Source organism: Lampris incognitus, chromosome 15 (genome assembly GCF_029633865.1).
Source record: "Lampris incognitus isolate fLamInc1 chromosome 15, fLamInc1.hap2, whole genome shotgun sequence".
Lineage (NCBI taxonomy): Eukaryota > Metazoa > Chordata > Actinopteri > Lampriformes > Lampridae > Lampris > Lampris incognitus.
Genome location: NC_079225.1, coordinates 31,462,810 through 31,480,651, shown reverse-complemented (window position 1 = coordinate 31,480,651; position 17,842 = coordinate 31,462,810). Strand labels below are relative to the sequence as shown.

At 46.8% G+C, this 17,842-nt stretch overlaps 1 protein-coding gene across 1 annotated transcript in view; it reads right to left on the bottom strand.

Moving 5' to 3' along the window:
* Positions 1 to 214: 214 nt before the first annotated feature.
* Positions 215 to 17,842, bottom strand: part of runx2b (RUNX family transcription factor 2b) — a 43,097-nt gene continuing 25,469 nt past the window's right edge. Inside the window, exons 5-7 of the mRNA XM_056294400.1 lie at positions 6,610 to 6,786; positions 3,881 to 4,042; positions 215 to 693 (exon numbers count right to left, since the gene is read on the bottom strand). Of these exons, the coding sequence (XP_056150375.1) occupies positions 215 to 693; positions 3,881 to 4,042; positions 6,610 to 6,786 (818 nt within the window). The remainder of the gene's footprint in view (positions 694 to 3,880; positions 4,043 to 6,609; positions 6,787 to 17,842) is intronic.

The following is a 17,842-nucleotide window of genomic DNA, read 5'->3' as shown; positions in this document are numbered from 1 at the left end:
ACACATTCCAGGAAGACAAGTCCAAACAAGACCGCTCTTTTTTTTTCTTTTTGTTTTCATCTCAGCCATTATTTCCAAGGAAAAGGGAGAGACAGTTGCTGATGATAGCTCAAAACTCCCCCCTTCAAAAAAAAAAAAAAAAGGTTTTGTGCTTTCAAACCATGACATCAGATGACTTCTCTGCTCATCTCGTTTCCCCTTCCCCGCTCTTTCCTCAATATGGCCGCCAGACAGCCTCATCCATCCGCCCCCCTGGGTTGAGTACAGTGGGGGAGTTACTGTGGCTGCCGTCGCCCTCCACGCCTCCCTCCGTCTGGCTGGGCAAGTTAGGATTCACCAGGGAGGTGCCCGTGGAGGCGCTTGTGCATGGCGGTATCATCCGGGAGGGGGAGCGGTCCCCCCCAGGAACCATGGAGAACTGGTACGAGCCGGAGGAAGCCCCATAGTAGAGATAGGGTGTGCTGCTGGTCTGGAAGGGTCCACTCTGGCTTTGGGTAGAGCCGGGGTAGGGAGGGGGAAGGTAGGTGTGGTAGTGGGCGCTGCCCAGGGACATGGCTGAGGTGACAGGTGGGGTGTAGGTGAAGGTGGCTGGGTAGTGCATCCGGGGGCTGGAGAAGCGGCTCTCTGTGAGGGAGGAGAGTCCTGGGAACTGACGCTCAAACTGACCAGGGAATGGGCTCAGGTCAGATGAACCTACACACAGGAAGCACACACACACACACGCGCACACAAACAAACAAACAAACGTATCTGTTGTTAGAGATTCCTTCCGGTAAACAGTATAGTAAATACAGATATGTATAGCCAGATAGCTATAATATATAATACAGGCCCAGATGTTTCTAACAGTTACACTTTGTGTTGTTTTGTCCTTCTTGATCTTGTGAGACATGGCGTTTTGACTCCAAAGCAACATTTTGGTCTCTTTTCTTCTGGAGTAATTGAATTTAACCAATTTCTCCTTTGGGAAAGTAAGCAGTAGTAGGTTGGAGTCCATAACGGTTGGCACAAAAGCCAGCTATTTAACCAGTTGTTTCAAACTGTGTTAACCAAGTTAAGAATAGACATTGAATAATGGATTTCTGCTGGCACAGTTCTGAAGCATTTACCGACAAGATGCCAATGTATTCATCATAGTTCAGCCTAGCTTTTTACTTTGACTTTTGATTTTTTGCTAAAACGAACCAACAGTTCAAAGAGGTCCCAGGCGTGCTTTTGCGTTTATAAGTTTATGCTTCTGCATATTTATGTCTGTGTATGTGTGTGTTGGCGCATGTTTATGCGTATCTGTGCAATTGTTTATGCATGCACAGTATGTGCATATGAATGTGTATCTATGGTACATGTAAGTGTTTGTAAAACCTATGTGTATGTAGAGTGTCTGTGTGAGTGTGTGTGTGTGTGTGTGTGTGTGTGTGTGTGTGTGTTTGCGTGTGTGGGTGGGTGGGTGGGTATGTGTGTGAATACTGTATGCACATAAAAAAGCAGTTGGGATGAATCAGGAGCAGAACATGTGGAAACACTTTGAGCCGAAACAGTTTCCATGAGATCCATAATGAGGCAGGGCTGAGCTCTGATGTGGCTCCTCTCCTCGCCTCCCATCGGCTCCAGTCTGTGTGTGTGTGTGTGTGTGTGTGTGTGTGTGTGTGTGTGTGTGTGTGTGTGTGTGTGTGTGCGCGCGCACGTGCATGCTCGTGCATGCTGTAGGGAAAGAGCGAGACAGAGAAATAGAGAAAAGATGAGAGAGAGAGAGAACTGTTCCATCTCTCTTCTTTCTCCTCTCTTCTCTTTAGCTTCATCCCTAAGAAAATACCCTTAAACCACTAACTGGCTGTGGTGAGTAGCTTACTGGGCACAGAGAGTTTGAGGGGAATAGGAGGTCCCCCCCCCCACCCACCCTTGTCTCCTCTCAGCGGTTGAGTCCAGCCACGGCGCTCTTATCATAAATCACTAGGCGTCTTCCGTGTCACCATGTCTGCTGCGAGAGGACGGGGGTGGAGAGGGAGAGGAGGGCTAAGAGCTGGGAGGGTGGGGGGGGGCAGTGTTTATGTGGGGTTGCTGGGGGGGGGCGGAGGGTAGATTGCGAAGCAGAGTTTGTCACTAGTGTCAGATAGCATATGCTGTCAATTAGGGCCTTTAAACTTCCTCCCTCTGCGAGAGCCGTTTGATTCCCGTGGCAATAGAAGGTGATTGTCTTCACCGTGGCCGTGCGGCGTGATCTCAGAAGCATACGGGGCCGCTCAATAAACTCCTGACTCCTGCTTTTAACATTTGGACCTGTTTTAGTGCACAAAGGGGGCCCTGTGATGATGAGCCAGATCGAGCTTCATTAGTTTAAACGAAACCAGAGTCTGAAATTGTCTAAATATTTGGGAGTTATTTTGCAAACCCAGACTCGAACCGTCACTTCCGAATTGGGTGTTTGATTTGACTGATTAACCTTTGGAAGTGGCTCGCTGATTAACGGCAGCAAACTTTTGACACAGGCACAGTGTCATGTAAGGAAGGTTCGTGTGGGTGCATGTGTGTGGGGCGGGGGTTCTTTTGTGTCTTTCTGTGTTTGTGTCTAAGTGTGTGTGTGACAACACAGTGAACAGTACAGTCGGTGTAGCACATATCATGCTCTTCATTTCTGTTTGTCTGTATGTTGTGTGCTCGGGCTGGATTGTGTTACAGGTACACACACCGCTAGTGTAGCCTGATGAGGTGTCAACATGATCTCCTGAGATCTGAGCCCCTTAGTCACATCACTTAGGAGGCATTAAGCACTAGAGGTGTGCGAGTAGGTGGAGGGTGTGTGTACATATGTAGGTGTGTGTGTGTATATGTGCGCACTCTTACACATGCACGCGTGTCACCTTGAGAACAAAGCCCGACGCTCCCGAGATGAAAGCAGACGGAAAAGACCGAGCTAATCAAAGCTGACAGGGCAGCTGGCTGGATTTCAAACCCTTTCTGATGCACAGTCACACTGCCTGCGTCACTTAATCGCTCACCCTTGCTTGGGGCGCAGAGGCGGAATTAGGGTGTAGTGTGTGTTAGCACAAGGAAAGACAGAGATGAAAAAAAAAGGAAAGAAAGGGTAGAAAGGAAAGAAAAATAAAACACCTGGCAGTGGGTCAAACAGGTGTACAGGAGAGAAAACTTGTCTGGCTGCATTAAACAGATTTTAAAGGCGCCCTCATGTTGGGGAGGGGGGGGGACAAATTAGAACAGATGCTCCTGTTATGGCAAAATGGCTGGATAATGCAATTACCCAGAATGCCTTGTGAGAGTGGCGTATCACTATAAAGACACTTTATTTGTCTGTCATGAGCCTGTTATTATGCCGGGGCCTGTTATTACTCATACTACTTTGGGATCAAAGGCTTGGAGTTCGGAAAAGAGGAAACAATCGTTTTTGTTTTTTCACCACTGTTTAAAAAAGCCATGCAAACCACTGTGGCGAGGCAGCCATTCTCTGACAACACGACTCATTCCTCGCATTCATCTGAGCTAACATCAGCTTACTTTGGCTAAATAAGACGGTATTAGGTCTCTTGTGAATAGTAGCACATGCATGATACTGCTTTTTGGTTTAGTGAACCTTTGTTCTTGATTCCCATTTTGTGTGCCAGTCGGTCCCGTATGTGAGAATTTTGGGTGTGTCTGTTTGTCTGTCTTTCTTCCTCTCTTTCCTCCCCCTGCTTCTCACTCATAAGGAAATTCGTGAACTTGACTGACACATTCTTTTCTCGGGTACACGACTTTAGGCAGCTGCCGCAACTGCAGGAAACGAGGGGGTTTCACACAGAAATTCGGGGTCGGTCGAGGTGAGGTGAGGTGCAGTTTAGAAAGGCCCTCTGCGGCAGGCTAGAGAGGTGCAGGGTGTTGATCCTACCTGGTAGGCGTCTAGGTACGTCTGTAATGGCAGGAAGTCCTGTGGCTCGGCTGGAGGAGAGGGGGGCAGTGGAGTGGACTGAGGGGGACGGCATCGGACTCAGGTAGGACGGGTAGGTCTGCTCGTACGACCAGGGAGGAGACGATTGGGACTGGCGAGGGTCTGGTAGGGAGGCAGGAGAGAGTCACCAGGGAGAGACGGACAGACATATGGAAAGAAAATAGATTGAGAGAGAGAGAGGGAAAGAGATGGAAAGGAATTAGCATTGCTAGATGAGCAATCCCCACAGTGGCGTGATTATTGATTTTACGTCCATTTCTATTAGCGGGTCTTTGAAATGGACGGTATAAATAATGTTAAAGACCGGTGAGTGTTTCGTGCTTGTGCTGGGAGGTAAGTATCTGTTAGGTCTGTTATACAACATCCTCAGTAATGACACATCTAATGTTTACCTTCAACAAGAAGATCTTCCTGTTTGCCCTGCACTGCAGTGCAGCTGAGGCACAGAGAACCTTGCTGGCACACACCCAAGGTGTAAACACAAGGCGACAGAGATGAGGAACCATCCTCCATGCATGCTTTAACATTGTCTGTGGTTCAAAAATATTTAGCTTTGAACAAATTCGAGAAACACAGAGACAAAGTATAACTCTATTTCACGTGTGTGCGTCGTTGTGATGTGTTTTATAGTGTGTCATTCCATCATAAAACACTATTTTACAGATGCCGTGACTGTTCACTGATAAAGAACTCAAGGTTGGCCTCGAAATACTTACATTCGAGCAGCAGTGCACTTACAGGGAAAAATGTCCATTACTGTCTACAATTATTCCATTCTCAGATATACTGCAGCATGTACATCTGTGTAGCCATCCCTCAAATGACCTGCTCAGCTGCACTACGGTAGCAAAACCAGAAGGTAATTACACTGTGACGAGCCTCCAGAGACACGGCTGATCAGGTAGCGGACATCCTAAAGTGTGAGAGATGGTGTTACCCTCTGGGACATAGAGATGGACAGACTGAGGAGAGAGATGGATGACCTCAGAGGCAATCTAAAAAGCTGCACTTGTTCTGTGGCATGAGCGACCATCCTATTAAGAGACGCACAGGGCTCCAACTGAGTGTGACATTTCACCTTATGTAAATGTCCCCATACTTGCCCTGCGGCTCAGCCACTGTTGGCTAAAGCGGCAATTACCTGTAGAGGATTGCTCTGGTTTGCAATGACTGTAATTAGGTGTTCATCTTTAGCATCTTACATTTCTGTGAATGCACACATTTTTAGTGTCAGTGACCCACGTGGGACTTGAACCTCCCTAACTCTATCCATAGTAATGCCATTAAGCTACAGGACCACACATACACGGACAATACAGTAGTGGCGCTCTAATCCTGTTAGTAGTGCGCTGCAATTTATGAAGCAGTTCCCCTTGGGAAGCAGCGCAGCAGGCATACCAAAAAATATAATAAAAAGCCGTCTACACCAGCACTGTTAGCCTGAGATCGAAATATCATTTGAAAGATATACCATCCTAGAAGCCTTATATTTCCTAACACTAAAGATAGACAGCCAATTCACCCCCCCCTGCTTTTTTTCTCCGCATTATACTTGGCCAATTACTCCACTCTTCCGAGCCGTCCTGGTCGCTGCTCCACCCCCTCTGCAGACCACCACATGCCTCCTTCGATCCATGTGGAGTCACCAGCTGCTTCTTTTCACCTGACAGTGAGGAGTTTCGCCAGGGGGACGTAGCACGTGGGAGGATCAAGCTATTCCTCCTCAGTCCCCCCCGAACAGGCGCCCCGACTGACCAGTCTGTAGGGACGCCCGACCAAGCCGGGGGTAACACAGGGATTCGAACCAGCGATCCCTGTGTTGGTAGGCAACGGAATAGACTGCCACACTACCCGGGAGCCCCCAACTCAATTTTACTAATTAGTTATAAAACACAAGTTCCAAAACATCATGTATGGAGAACATGAAATGGTCACTTGTGAACCCAACAGAGGGACTGGTGTCACCTCAACAAAGATAAAATGAAACAGGAAGTTTTTTCACTGTCCAAACTTATTTGAATTGCATCCGGTAAACCCTAATTGCAATATCAACCTATTTCAACAGCAGGCGTAGCAGAAAAAACTCCCTGACTGTTAAAGATTTTGGATGCCAATTATTTTGGCAACTTAGCCACCACTGCACTTTATCGCCTCTTACTTCGCCTGTATATAGTCAATCCTTGTGTATATATCTGAAGATTGTTGTGTTGTCGTGTTGTTATTCTATGTTAAGTACACTGAGAGAGCCACGAAATTGGAGTCAAATTCCATGTATGTGCAAACCTACATGTCCAATAAACATGATTCTGATTATCACGCGATACCTGGGCCATAATCAAATTACCTATTTAGTAATATTTTACTGACGTCAACGGGGAACATTATGTTTTCGCTTGGCTTGTCTTCCTCCAATTGAAGATTAAAGCCCAGGGCCAGCTGCAAAAAAGCCCCCCTGGCATTGGTAGGAATTTACTGCCTTGCTCAATGATGCTTCAGCAGGGCAGATGCTTGTTGTCACAAGGGCCTGAACCCAATCGGTCACCCTGCTCACACCCATCATTTGTGACATGACTGTAAAATTAACAATAAAAACATATGCCATAATATAGATCGCAAAGGATTTTAGCTCATAATATAACTCAGGTGAGAGTAAAAGCTGGGAGTCTCACCTGTTATCTGTGTCTGCCCCTGGGGGTTAAAGGAGTTGGCCCCTGCGTTGAGGGCCGGCCGGGGTCCTTGTGTGGGAACTGTCACCCTCATGGTGGTCTGACGTATCCTCTCCAACTCGCTGAGGCGGTCTGAGAACAGGCCGGTCTTCGGGGGGTCCTCAAGCTTTTGACGATGCCCTGTGGAAAATACACAGCCCGTCAGCGCTCTATGACTGAGAAAACCGCTTTTCCTCCACACCCTGTTGCAAGGGGCATTTGAAAAATTACAAAATTCACAGTAAACCTCAAAACAACTCAACATAATTATTTGCACTATTACACCCTGATAAGACAGCCATGATAATTCATAGCATTAGTCATGACATAGTGTCACCTCCCATGCAAACATTAATTCTCATCAAAGCTGAATGAGTATCACTATGAACATTCGTCCCTAACTCACGATATCTCTGTTTGCTATTCAGTTGGCACAGCACAGCTATCCTGGCTATTCTTCTGTGTACTGTGCCTTGTTTGGCCAACATAGTTTGTGCTCCTAAACAGAGAGGATCTCTGCTGGGAGCTAAAGAGGCTTCCCATAGGCAATGGGATGCTACATCCTGTTAGCAACAAAGACAAGCTAGGCACTTGTCCAGCACCATCCCGCCTATGAGACAGTGTGTGTGTGCATGTGTGTGTGTGAGAGAGAGAAAGAGTGAAAGAGTTCTCCCTCAGGTAAACACAGGCTCTCACGCCATCATCCCATTATCCCCACAGGAGCTGTATCCTATGCCAAATATATTCTACCCCTTCTTTCTGCTGCATTCCTCTGCCTATAATTTTACAACCTTAACATCCTTGTTGCTATACTTAACTCTGTCAGACTGGCTGGTGTGTTCTACCTGGCACTTCTGCTCTAAGCCTGCAAAAAACACGCACACGCAAACATACATAACACATACAACAAACATACTCAATTGCACGCATGCGCACACACACGCACAAAACGATGTCTCACTTGCTATTCCTGGGTTCTGTCTCTATTTCACTCATCTCTATTTCAACAGCTCTTTCCTGTAAACCCAGTGGCCCTGCAATGCTGCAGCGTTGCAGGAGCTACAGCAAACCTATAGCATCCGCCCAGGTGCAGACTATAGAGTTTAGCAAAGGAGGGGTAGAAAGAGAGGCCTATGCACACACAGTCCTTTTTCCCACTGACACAGATCTGTGTCTGTGCGTCTGTCTGGTCCTGTGCTGGTTCTCCTGTAAAGGCTGTAAAGTAAATATCAAACAGAGGAGAGTAGAAACTCCTGCTGTGCTTGGCGGAGCTCCAGCTGGCCCTGGCAGCAACAGTGAGCTACCTCAGAATCCAGTCCAACCTGCCTGCTGCCTGGAACAAAGGACTGGTACTTTGTCCAAGACTAGGTGGGTATAAAGAGAGGAGAAGAGAAGCGAGAGAAACAACAGGGGAGAAGGGGTGGAGAGAGGAGAGGACAAAAGAGAACAGATGAGTGGAGTTTGAAAGAGAACAGAGACGAGAAAAGGGGGATAGAGGATGGAAGAGAAGAAAAGAGATTAGGAGAGGCGAGGAGAGAACAAGAGAGGAGGTAGAGGGGGGTGACTGAGAGTCCTCTCTAGAATTGATGACAGAAGTTGAAAATTAATCACACAATAATGTGCATGATTAAAGCGTCATTTACCAAGATCAAAGACCACGCAACGCAACTGCCACGCTAACACAACTGCAGGATTTTGCCACTTCAGGTGTGAAACAATTTATGTCAAAGGCAGAAACAACATCATTAAAGATCTGACCATCCACAACAGAAGCACAGCACTGACACCTTTGATTGTAATTGCTAAAATTTTCTACCAACTCCTGAAAGTGGTTGAGAATGACTGCAAACAGGACAGTCAAAATTCGGGCGTCCGGGTAGCCCAGCGGTCTATTCCGTTGCCTACCAACACGGGGATCGCTGGTTCGAATCCCCGTGTTACACCTCCGGCTTAGTCGGGCATCCCTACAGACACGATTGGCCGTGTCTGCGTGTGGGAAGCCAGATGTGGGTATGTGTCCTGGTCGCCGCACTAGCATCTCCTCTGGTTGGTCGGGGCGCCTGTTCATGGGGGAGGGCGAACTGGGGGGAATAGCGTGATCCTCCCATGTACTACATCCCCCTAGCGAAACTCCTCACTGTCAGGTGAAAAGACGCGGCTGGCGACTCCACATGTATCGGAGGAGGCATGTGGTAGTCTGCAGCCCTCCCGGATCAGCAGAGGGGGTGGAGCAGCGACTGGGACGGCTCGGAAGAGTGGGGTAATTGGCCGAATACAATTGGAGAGAAAAAGGGGGGGAAATCAAAAAAAAAAAAGAAAAAGGGACAGTCGAAATTCAAACAAGTGTAAGAGGGACGATAATTGTCATCTCAATGACATTATTGACATAAAGTGAATAGACAGTCTCACCATCGACTGTCGGGGAGGCCTCTCCTTCATGTAGCCCCATTGGAATGTGAATAATACCTAAAAATCTGCAGCCACATGTCCCGAGAGCTCATTTTATCTCGTAATTCGCATCAACATTTCATTAATAACATTTCGCCATCATCGCCGCAGATAATTTGTGCCTGTTGCTGGCATTTCTCATTTCTCTGTGATGGCTGCGGCCCGTCAATCATAGCGTTTCCATTTGGAACAGACTGGATTTCTATTTTAAAATGGCCTAAGGACACAGAGCGGGCTTTGTGCACAGTCATGTCACAGCAGCGGGGATAAATAGCGTGGGAGACGATGGGACACGAAGGCGAGACTGACAGGAGAGACAGAGGGGGACAGACATGAGGGGAGGAGGGAGGGAACAAAACCCTGATGACCAGTAAATTAAGAGCTCTGGATGGGCCGCTCCAGTCAGGAGGTGCAGCCCACTCCACAAAGACTGCTGAGCACGGGGCCACGGGATCCTCCCGGCAGCACAGCGAATGGTGAAACAGTTAGGAGAGGGCCGCGTTTAGGATTTCCACATCCACCAGGAAACCTCCCAGAACACGGGCAGACAGGTTTTCCCTAAAAACACTACACGTATATTTAAGGAGATAAAATCAAATTTGAGCAGCCCGAGTAGACGGGAACTGCGAGTCCAGAATCTCTGTTCCCTCATGCTCCGTCATTGTACAGACGTTTCTGAGGACACAGAAGCAAGGTTTTACTTCACAACCACCTTTTTCACAAACCCTCGTGGACACAGCACACACCAGCACTTGTTTAAAGGTTTCACTAAGTCCGATCTTCCATCCTGGCCTTGCCACAGTTACAGTAGTCTTGTATCGCCAGACCTGCACTACACTTCAGTGCAACGCCAGCCCAGGATAAAGGTCAGGGAAAACCCTGGAATAAATGAAAAAAAAATGTTCTGGGTTGTTTGCTATTCTTAAAACAATCAGAGTCGTTGAGAGTGGGCCTTAACGGCACTATGCTCATCGATGCCCTTGCAAAATCGTGCCGGGGATAACTGTTACTGGAACATTTTGCACATGGAGGCAAGCCCTGGCTTATGGCTGATTCACCGCCGAAGAAAACAATCCAACCATCCAAAATAATTGAAGATATGCCGATTATGCAAGAGATTTATCGATAAAAAACTAAACATAACCCGATAACCAGTGTCCCAAGAGGTCAAACTGGATTGCACATCAGCTCTAGAGAAAGTCACCGGGCTGGTTAAAAGATTAGCTGAGTGATTAGCTGTTAACAGTCAGCAAATGAGCGGGAAGATCTTTTTTTTTTTTAGCAATAAATTTTCTAAAAATATTCTTTGAACATTTTTAAAAGGACCCATTGAGTAAACCAGGTAAACCAGATTTAATGCACAAAACCTCACCCAAACTTTCCATAACAACCATGTAGCTTGAGCGCTCGGCGTAACACACGGAGAACTGAACGAGATAAACTACCGACTGAAACAGTCGGCACCAATGGTAAGCTTATTTCAGCGACCCACAGCCGGTGAGTCAGACTAAATGCAAACCTATGGATGCTGCCCCGGGTAAGGAAACCTATGTATTTTCTCCTGTGCGGGAATGTAGCACGTCAACCGCCACATTAAGGTCCAATTTACACTCCAAAAAGCCAGACCTCAAGTCCATTAGTTCAACGGCCTTGACAGTAAATACAGCTCTTCGTGAGTTAATTACACTTTTTAGATGACAACCGATGCCAAACACAAGACGGTCTCAGCTGTTTTATCGGAACCTTAGCAGGGTGGAGAAATGAGCCCGGGGTATTTAAAGGAGCGGGAAAAGGCGGATGATTTCACCGCCGTAGGGAAAGTCCCTGAGATTCCCATCATCCCTGTGAAAACAGCGGAGATTTTTGATAGCGCCTGCCACTTCCCTGCCCAGCCAGCAGCCGGAAACATGGACAGATTCAAACCAGATGTGAGCATGCGTGTGCACAAGCATGCACATACATGCGCATGCGCACACACACACCCGAAGAGCACACGTGCTCACACATGCACCCATGCGCTCTTACGCCAACATGGATAACAGCACACACACAAATGAACATAAACCCAAATATATATATATACACACGCAGTAATTGACAGGCAAGCGGTACAAGCCTCACATTAAGTAGGTATCACCTCTTTGCAGATAGCATCTCCAAACTCCCTCTCTGTCCAACACGCTGATCCTAACACAGTATTATTTCAGCCTTCGTAGAGATACAAGTCTAAATATTCCACTCCGCTCCAGTGATCTGATAACAGCACGTAAGAGCAAGTAGGTAAACATTATGTAAGTCTGCGGTAATTAATGGCAGAAGGAAAAGGGATCCGAGCCTGAGCACCATGATCCCTGACGGCTGACTGGCTGTTCCTCTTTATGTCGCGCCTGAACGATACCTGCTCCGACACCCGTGTCCCCGACCACCTCGGGTGAAAACTCAAAACGGGTCACAGGTTTAACTCAGGTCGCCGCCACATGACCAAAAAAAAAAAAAAATGCTGACGTATTTTTGTTCAACAGTATCCAGAGGTGAGGCAAACTTTCTCAAACCTGCATGCTGGGCTAAAAAATAAAAAAAAGGCAAAACACAACACAAAACGTCTCCTCAGCCGTAACTAAAGACAAACCATTTCGGTAACTCGAGCGCACGAAAGGAAAATGTTAAAAGCCTGAAAATAATGAATAAATGGTATGATTTATAAATTCGATGTCACATCATGCCAATTCCCACCTCCTGTCCACACACACACACACACACACACACACACACACACACACACACACACACACACACACACACACACACACACACACACACACCATTAGCCCTTCACTTTAGTTTATGATCACCAGGGTTAGCTTGGATGGATATATATCTTTGGGCCGAGAGCACCCTGGTCATGGAACCTGAGTTGAATCAGGCAGTGTGTGTGTGTGTGTGTGTGTGTGTGTGTGTGTGTGTGTGTGTGTGTGTGTGTGTGTGTGTGTGTGCGTGAGCACGTGTGTTTGCGTGTGGGTGGTGTGTCAGTCATCCTCTGGTGGAACAGCCAGTAAAGTCGATGAATGAATACACTAGGTCCGTATTTCACATTTTTTATTTGGAAGCTTCACAGTGCCCGTGTTGTTTTTGTGAGCAGTCAGAAACAATGAATTATTTCAGGTGGCCGTCTGAAGCTGGCAGAGCGTGGCCAGCGAGGAAAAGCGCTGAGTGGGTGACAGCCAGACGCCCGTCTACCATGGGGGTCTGCTCCACAGAAGAGAGAGAGAGAGAGAGAGAGAGAGAGAGAGAGAGAGAGAGAGAGAGAGAGACTGTGTGCAGACAGTATAGGCATGAGAGACCGAGAGAGAGAGAGCGCAGTGAGGAAAAGAGAGGGAGTGCGGTGCAATGACGAGGGGGAAAGAGGGAGGAATGAGAAAGAGAGAGAGAAAGACAGAGGAGAGAAGAAGTGAGGGAGGGGGCGAAGAAGAGGGAAAAGAAAGAGACGGAGGGGGGAAAAGAGAAAGAGAGGCGACGGGTGGGGGTGGGCAGGGAGGAGAGCGCGAGACAGAGAGAGAGGGAGAGAGAGAGAGAGAGCGAGAGAGAGAGAGCGAGAGAGAGCCAGGCTGTCATGGAGCACTGCCAGCCGTCTGTGTGGTCCATGCGTTCCAGCCTGGAGGAAGCAAGCCAGGCCGGGGAAGGGACACACACACACACACACACACACACACACACACACACACACACACACACACACACACACACACACGCACAGGCACAAGTACACACACATACATACACAGGTTCCCAAAGGAAGTACATTCATTGAACACAAACACACATTATGTACACACGCGTACAGTCTTGCGCATACTTCAAGAAGCGCGCGCGCGCGCAAACACACACACACACACACACACACACAGAGTTTGGCTTGTGTGTGGGAATCAGGCAGGCTCCCTCATCACCTCTGTGTTCACATTAAAGTGTTTTGATTCAGAACAGAGGAGAGTAAATCTCAGGGCCAACCCTTGACTTGAGACTGCAGGCTCTCTTTTCTCTCTGTCTCTCAATTGCTCTCTGTCTTTTATTACTTTTCATTTGATTTCTCTCTCTGTCTCTCTCTCTGTCTCTCTCTCTGTCTCTCTCTCTGTCTCTCTCTCTCTCTCTCTCTCTCTCTCTCTCTCTCTCTCCCTCTCTCTAACCCTGACTGATGATTTTGTTTTGTGTTTTAAAGTCTTGGCACCTCATCATGGAACTTCATGAGACATTCAACTGACTGGCTGCCTCAGGAGTCTTTTCTCTCTTCCTCAGTCTCTCTCCATTCGCCCCCCCCCCCCAATTTCATTCCTTTTTCCTCCTGATGTTCAGGCAAGTTTTATTTGTCCAGCTCCCATTGTTAAAAGGCTGCTCCGAATGAGGCAGCAGTCATGGCACCAACTCTGTTGTGTGGTGTGTGTATGAGAGCGTGTGCGTGTGTGGGTGTGTGCGTGCATGTGTGGGTGTGGGTGTGTGTGAACGAGCTAAGTCTTCTTTCAGCAAACTGGAATCATTTATTATATATACACTACTTGGCCCTTATTTAAATGTACACCAGCCCACTATTTTCCTGAAACAATCAAGATATTTTGGTACCACCTGAAGAACAGCCTCCTGCAGTGGAACAATAGTTGTGTTTTTCATGCTAGCTAGCTAGCTAGCTAGCATGATGCATGTTTTTGAGTGGGGGGGGGGGGGGGGCGAGGCCAATGGATTTCCCAAAAGTGTCTAACCACTTGGGATCCTAACCCTTAACTGTATGGAACAAAGCACACTGTTGCTTTGTGAAACCAAGCCAACGACATTTACCAGGTCCTACCACCTCACGAGTACATGTGCTGGCATGCTCCTGTGATGACACCGCTGAGAGGGAGAGGGAATCGCTCTATAGTGTCATCATGATAGACGACTTGATGTTTACACTGCACTTTTTCAATGCTTTTCCACACAACTCACAGCTCTCACAGTTTAAGGGTTTTTTTGGTTTTATGAGTTTTGGGTTTATTAGTTTTTATTTAGCCAACATTTTACACAACTAGTAAGCTTGTTTGGGGATGCTAGTGTGTGTGTGTGTGTGTGTGTGTGTGTGTGACCTAAGTCACAAAAGAGGTTGGCTTGGCAGATAGAGCCACTGAACCACTAATATTGTCTGCAGGCCTGTCAGTAACCAGGGCCTCTTCACCACTTGAACCAGGCTTGTTAACACCCTGACCAAAACCTAACCAGAGACCAACCTAGCCCCCAACCCCAGACCCCGACCCAGCAGCTCTGCCAGCAGTCTCCCCAGTGTGCGTGTGTGCGCACACACGCACACACACACACATACACACACACATACACACACACACACACACACACTCAATATACAAAAACACAAACACGGGCATGTGCTCCTATACCCTTGTACATTCACATTAACAAGTGCTCACATATTAACACACTTTCAGGGACACATCCACACAAATACGCATAAGTAGGGCACACACACTCATTCACATACACACAGTCTTACACCCACACACACACACATTTGCCCACGCACACACAGAGCCACTTTAATACACCACAATGTAATATAACCCGACGCCACAATGGGTTTTGTCACCTCCTATGTTTGTCTGTCATTAATTAGCTGTAGTGGGGAATGGTGGGTTTGGACAGAAAGCCTTGTATATTCTGTTATTACGGCTTGGCTATTATCACTAAGGAAGTTTGTCTCAACTGGTCACAGTCACCGACAGGAGCAGCTGAAGAGAGACAGAGAGCCACCTATAAATGCATATTGGTTTAAGCAGCCACTCCCTGTCTATTAGCTCAAAATGGCATTTAATGAGACCTATTAGTGCTGTGCAAAATCAGCACTGCTCCTACACTAGACTAATCACACCAATAACACCTACTCCCTGACTCACATAGACATGCAAGTGTACACACACAAACACACACACACACACACACACACACACACACACGTGTGCATGAATATATATATAAATAAAACATATCCCTCTCATACTTTTTTGGTTGGTGTGTGTCTTCCTCAAGCTTGAGTCCTCTACCAGGGGCCTGGGATTTTGAGGGTTCTGCGCAGTATCTTAGCTGTTCCTAGGACCGCACTCTTCTGGACAGAGACCTCCGATGTTGTTCCTGGAATCTGCTGGAGCCACTCTCCCAGTTTAGGGGTCACACCCGCAAGTGCTCCTATTACCACTGGGACTACTGTGGATTTTACCTTCCACATCCGATCTAGTTGTTCTTTCAGTCCTTGGTATTTCTCTAGCATCTCATGCTCTTTCTTCCTGATGTTGCCGTCTCTCTGGATTGCTACACCAATCACTACTGCTGTCTTCTGTTCCTTGTTGACCACCACAATGTCTGGTTGGTTAGCCAGCACCTGCTTGTCAGTCTGGAACTTGAAGTTCCACAGGATCTTAGCTCTGCCATTCTCAACCACCTTTGGCGGTGTCTCCCATTTGGACTTACAGGTGTCTCCCTGCCTGCCGCCCAATGACTGCTGGGATAGGTTCCAGCATCCCTGTGACCCTCAGCAGGATAAGCGGTTTGGATAATGGATGGATGGATGGAACAGAAGACAGCAGCCGTGATCAGTGTAGCAATCCCGAGCGACGGCAACATCAGGAAGAAAGAGCATGAGAATAGAGAAATACAAAGGGCTGAAGGAAGAACTAGATCGAATGTGGAAGGTGAAATCCACAGTAGTCCCAGTGGTAATAGGAGCACTAGGGGGTGTGACTCCAAATTGGGAGAGTGGCTCCAGTAGATTCCAGGAACAACATCTGAGGTATCTGTCCAGAAGAGTGCAGTCCCAGGAACAGCTAAGATATTGCTCAGAACCCTCAAACTCCCAGGCCTCTGGTAGAGGACCTGAGCATGAGGAAGTCACACACCACCCAAAAAAGAGTGAAAGGGAGATTTTACACACACACACACACACACACACACACACACACACACACACACATATATATATATATAAATAACTTCGTTAAATGAAACACTCAACGGTAGTGAAAGTGCTCAACAAATAAGGAGCAAAATTATTCAGTGATTCAAGTAAATTCTTTAATGGACAGTACAAGCCTGTTTCATGCCATACGCAATCATCAGATGACAGCTGATGATTGCTTATGGCAAGAGACAGTCTTGTACTGTCCAATAAAGAATTTACTTGAATCACTGGATTTTATATATATATATATATATATATATATATATATATATATATATATATATATATATATATATATATATATATATATAGCATCTTTTTCGGAAACCGTCAATGGTGTTGATAAAAGTGCTCAACAAATGAGCAGGGGAAAAAAACATATATACTACATATCACAATTCAGTGAGTCAAGTAAATTCTTTATGAGACAGTACAAGCCTGTTTCATGCCATAAGCAACCATCAGCTGTCCATAAAGAATTTACTTGACTCACTGGCTTATTTATTTTACTCCTTATTTGCTGAGCACTTTCCCTTCCATTGAGTATTTCTTTTAACAAAGTGTTATATACATATATATATATATATATATATATATATATATATATATATACACACACACACACACACACACACGTGTGCAAATGCAATCTTATACATGCATATATCTATATGCATAACAGAATATGTGTGGAGATGCCCACATGCACACAAGTGATCTTGTGTGTGCACACAGACGTATGCGGATAGACTTACATGAAACAAACATGCTTGCTGGATTGTTGGTTCAGAGGAAAACCACAGGGTAACCAAAAGCTGTCAACCCATTAAGCACCATGAGAGCCACAGAAACCAAGTTAGCCTCCCGCTAATAACATGGCGACCAGAGGGACCTGACAACCCCCAACACCCCTCCCCCCCTTTCCCTCTGAGGTCACATTTACACTCAATATAAACCTCGAGAGAAGAAGAAAAAACCAATAAACACCAGAGATCTTCATGGTAAGCCTCGCTGATATTAGTCAAAATGACAACACAATTAAAAAGCTGAACTTCAAAGGTCAGAGATATGAGATTCATTCATTCTCGCCTGATCCAAGCTCATCCCACCCTGAAATCAATTGTGGAACCAGGGGAAGTAACATCCCTTGGGAAGACTCATATGGCTGCCAGAAGTCCTCATCAAACACATCAACACAACACGTCCTTCCTGAATGAGACACCCACAGCACAACGAGGCATGGAATTTACAAGACCGTAAAGCAGCAAGAGCCACAAAAATATCAAAAACAAGAGGAGAGGGATGCTAAAAAGAAACTTAAGTCTGTAAAAAAATAAATGAAAATGGTCAGGTCGTTAAGATAAATGAGTAATTATTGCTCCTCACACCCTGAATAGTGGCTGGTCTCTGGGCCATGTTGAAATGTATAGTTATTGTCAGCTTGTTTCCCAGAAACAACACAGTGTTTTTACAGAGGAGGGACACACAGCACCAGTGTGTGTCAGGCTGAGACAGCCCACTGTTCTTTCTCTGCATGTCTCCATGGGCCCCCTCCCTGGCCCGGTGTACCAGGGGCCTCCTAATTACCCAGTCATTTAACACAAAATAGAGCTGTAATGGCTGACAAGGCCCCCATGCGTCAATGAAGCGTTCACAGATAGAATCACAGCCTGGAGACAGCCGGTGCCCTCAGCTTCGGGTCCCCGTGCTCAGGCCCTAAGGAGAGACGCACGGTGGAGAGGGCACATGTGTGTTTTGCCA